The sequence below is a fragment of the Quercus lobata genome, chromosome 12, assembly GCF_001633185.2.
Source record: "Quercus lobata isolate SW786 chromosome 12, ValleyOak3.0 Primary Assembly, whole genome shotgun sequence".
Lineage (NCBI taxonomy): Eukaryota > Viridiplantae > Streptophyta > Magnoliopsida > Fagales > Fagaceae > Quercus > Quercus lobata.
In genome coordinates this window covers 28,848,050-28,852,075 of record NC_044915.1, presented here as the reverse complement: position 1 = coordinate 28,852,075, position 4,026 = coordinate 28,848,050, and the positions used below count along the sequence as shown (strand labels likewise).

Genomic DNA, 4,026 nt, shown 5'->3' with positions numbered 1-4,026 from the left:
GGGCTAATATACCATATCATGCTCTTGTAGCAATGCTTCCCTATTCTATTGATTATTATGTAGAAAAATTAAAATGTCTTACTTTTCTGTATAACTTAAATGACATTACATCAATAGGGGGTGTCGGATATTTTCAGGATGTGCTACATTGGCATATGCCATTTTGTATTTATATTGAAAGGATGCATAAGTATTTGGAGTTTGGATCATATCCTATTGATGAAGGTTTACCCAAAGGTTTTATGCTGGTTTAGCATACAACCTCCGTCCTCTCTCTTGGCTTGTGACTGGCATTTTTAAGCTAAGAGTACAAATATGAGGGTCATTTTTGGTATTAGATTGATCTTAGCACCTTTTGCATACAAATGCTAGACATCAACAAAGTTTGAAATGGTTTTGTGAACAAATCATTGAATGTTGTTGTTTTTCAGTGTTCATCAATTTTTTTTTTCCTTTTGGCTGTGAGTCTTGATGTGTTTGATTGAAGTGTAAAGTTTATGCAGAGCTTTCTGTGTTTCTTTCTAGTGAGAAATGTACTTATGTAGGCCCCCCCACCCCCCACAATATACTCTGCAATTGACTCTAAATGCCATGGCTTACTACTGGGAAAGGGCTCTTTCAGTTGCCCAATTATTACCGAGATCTTAAGGATGTTAACTAATGAAAGGACTATTATAATCCCATCATTTGCAGATGAGATGTTCTAATCAGAATTATTAACAATCCAAATAAATTCAGCAAAACCATATTCCAACTACAACAAAGGCTGAAACAAAAATAAGAATTTTTAGCACAGAATATTAGTTTAGAGTTTTCAATATTCTTGAATAACTTTCAAATTATACATGTAAATCCAATGTTCTAGGTTTTTTCAAATTTTTAAATATTTTTATGAATTTAATTTAATTTTGCTCACTTTTTGTGTTTATTACTTTTGAAGGCACTTGTTTGTGTTCATTCATCCCTGTTTGCTTGTTTAGAATTATGTCAGGATTTCAAAACACTTCTAATTGGCTGTCTTGTCTTTCTACTAAGTTGTTTAATAGTTGTCATATTGACTTGTATACATAATGAGCTGGTTCAGATTGATCCTAACCAGCTGATCAGGAACTACCTGTAAATTAATAAATTAATTAATAGAATGCTATATCAAAACCGGTGAGAAGATAAAATTTCAAATGGCATATTTGCGTGAAATCCCTGTGGGATGCTGGTCACTCAATGAATATGGCATGTTTGTTAGGTTTGAAATGCTGTACTTTGCCTTGAGGAGGTATTTAATGCTTCCCTTTTTTTCCCTCTTTCAGTGTATGATAAATCATCAAGCTCTTCCTTGCCTCCTGAACCTGTTGTCACATAATCATAAGAAGAGCATCAAGAAGGAAGCTTGCTGGACCATTTCAAACATCACAGCTGGAAATGTAAATCAGATACAGGTGGGCAAGTAAATTCATCTTTGAAAATGCACACTAATCAGTGTGTTGTCATGATTATCTTTGATATCCTTTTTGGCTCAATAAACATTTTCATCCATCGATTAGATAATATGATGCATACTGAATATGGCTATGGAAGAAATCTGTCAATTGCCTGTTAAAGTGGTGATATTATTCTTGCTAATATGTTGTGAAGATGATATTTAAGGCCTGTGTTTTGAAACTTGCAGGCTGTAATTGAGGCTGGTATCATTCCACCCCTTGTCCAACTACTTCAAATTGCAGAGTTTGAGATCAAGAAAGAAGCTGCTTGGGCAATTTCAAATGCTACTTCTGGTGGCACCCATGATCAAATCAAGTATTTTTTTTCCCCAGTAATGATTTTGGTTTTTCTTAAATAGTTCTGCCTAATCGTTGTCTTACATGTAAATGTTTGATTTGATTAATGTCTGGTAGGTACTTGGTAAGCCAGGGGTGTATCAAGCCATTGTGTGATCTCCTAATTTGTCCAGACCCAAGAATTGTCACAGTTTGCTTGGAAGGGCTTGAGAACATTCTAAAGGTTGGGGAAGCTGAGAAAAATATGGGCAAGACAGATGTAAACTTGAATGCCCAATTGATTGATGATGCTGAGGGGATAGATAAGATTGAAAATCTTCAGAGTCATGACAACAATGAGATATATGAAAAGGCAGTGAAGATTTTAGAGACATATTGGGTTGAGGATGATGATGAGCCATTGCCCCCAGGTGATGCTCCTCAATCTAGCTTCAATTTTGGAGGAAATGAAGTTCCTGTTCCTTCTGGTGGATTTAACTTCAGTTGAAGGTATGCACTCTTACCACTTCAACTATTATTTTGAGATGCATATTCAGTGAAAATGACTTGAGGTAATTGCTGTGCATAGGTCCTCATCTGAGGGTCACTGTGAGCTTTTTACCTGTAGTTTTGGTTCTAGTTTGTACATATATTCTAACCTATTATTTAACTTAGAATAAAGGATGCTTTTTTATTTTTATAATTTTATTTTAAACATAGTATATGCACCTTCAAAAAAAAAATGGTAAGTTACAAATGCACCTAGTAGGTCTTACACTCATGCCCTTTCCCTCTACCCATTCTTATGGGGATAGGAAGTGCCATTTGAACTAAAGTTCATTGGTTAGATACTATAAGAATTAGGTGTAATTATTTCAAGACATCTAGGGTTCAAATTCCCTCTCTCTTGTAGTAACTAGCGAATTATAAATAAATTAAAAAAGAAAAAAGAATGTTAGGTGTAACTTGGACTGCCCAGTAAAACATAACAACTGGATACATCTTGTGGGTTCCCCTTGAAAAAAAAAAAAAAAGATACATCTTGTGGGATGGTTTAGGGATAGTTTTGCAGCTTTTGCTTATTGCAACTGGTCATTTAGACTGAGTTTCATGCTGGGACTTGTTTGTTTGGGCTGGTTCTACCAAATGGGTTTTAATATTGAATTTACGTTTTGGGTGAGATTTGTTATTTGTTGGAAGTTTATTAGTACCATATGTCATGACCTTTGTTGGTAATTGAATCTGCAGGACTTCCGGTTGGCAGTGGAATGAAGTTTGGAGTCTAGGTTTGTGACATTGAATATTTTTCAACTTCTGGTGGCTAGGATATCTACTTACCCTTTGGTCCTGTTATGTTCGCGAGTCTGGTGTAGTTGAAGAGATCACTGAAGTATGTTTGCTCTCTTACAGTGGTCCAATAAAAGGGGGTGTGTGTGATACCATGAATTAGGTTAGATTGTGAAAATTGTGGAAGTACTAGCAATCGCCAGAGAAAACCACCCGAACAATGTAGCAACCCCTGCCTCCATTTTATTTCTTTTCCTTTGCTGGTTACTAAAATGGAAGGGCAAGGCCTGTTTGGTTTTTCCGCTTTATAGCTCAGAGCGATATAAGAAAAAGATACTTTATGTTTTTTATTTATTTATTTTTATTTTCAAGTGAAGGTCCTGTTTTTATTTATCAAAAAGAAAAAGAAAGTGAAGGTCCTGTTTTGATGGTAATAGGGGATCTCAAGATTTTGTCATTTTAGTAAGAAAGGTTTCTGTTCTGGATACCATGTGTTTGGTGATGAAAGATTTTTTGTTGGTTGTATTAATGTCAAAAAAGTCAAGGATTAATGAAGTTTATGTTTGGTTATTTCTTTAGCGAAACTATACTATTGGTCCTTGAAGTTTACTTGATGTGCACAATTGGTCTCTTAAGTTTCAACTGAGTGTTGTTAGTCCCTTAAGTTTTAAAACTGAGCGCTATTAATCCTTTAACTGTCATTAATATTATTGTCTATGTGGCTAACGGAATACTAATGTGGTATTTTTAAAATTGATGTGGTATTTATTTTTATTTAAAAAAATTTAGACATACCATAAACCCATAAAAGAAAATATCTAATCCAGTTCAAGTGGACTAAATAAAACCAATAATCCCAATAAAATTAATGAGACCCTAATACTGTCGTCCTCTTCCACGCAATGCTGCCTTCCTCTATTGGCAATAGCATCTCCTCCCCCGAGCCTAAGTAACATCATCGTCCTCCACATCCATTTTGATTCAT

The 4,026-nt window shown here is 34.9% G+C and overlaps 1 protein-coding gene across 1 annotated transcript; it reads left to right on the top strand.

Moving 5' to 3' along the window:
- Positions 1-1,163: 1,163 nt before the first annotated feature.
- Positions 1,164-3,613, top strand: LOC115971724 (importin subunit alpha-1b-like). The gene is made up of 4 exons (XM_031091740.1): positions 1,164-1,436; positions 1,667-1,794; positions 1,893-2,264; positions 3,003-3,613. Exons 1-3 carry the CDS (start codon positions 1,179-1,181, stop codon positions 2,260-2,262), a joined length of 756 nt encoding a protein of 251 aa, XP_030947600.1. The 5' UTR covers positions 1,164-1,178; the 3' UTR covers positions 2,263-2,264; positions 3,003-3,613.
- Positions 3,614-4,026: the final 413 nt, after the last annotated feature.

Bases quoted from the DNA above. Each gene is read 5' to 3' on its own strand.
- LOC115971724 (XM_031091740.1), top strand. From the start codon at position 1,179: ATGGCATATTTGCGTGAAATCCCTGTGGGATGCTGGTCACTCAATGAA. The intron at 1,437-1,666 runs GTGGGCAAGTAA...TGAAACTTGCAG, and splicing joins GAAATGTAAATCAGATACAG to GCTGTAATTGAGGCTGGTAT. The intron at 1,795-1,892 runs GTATTTTTTTTC...AATGTCTGGTAG, and splicing joins GGCACCCATGATCAAATCAA to GTACTTGGTAAGCCAGGGGT.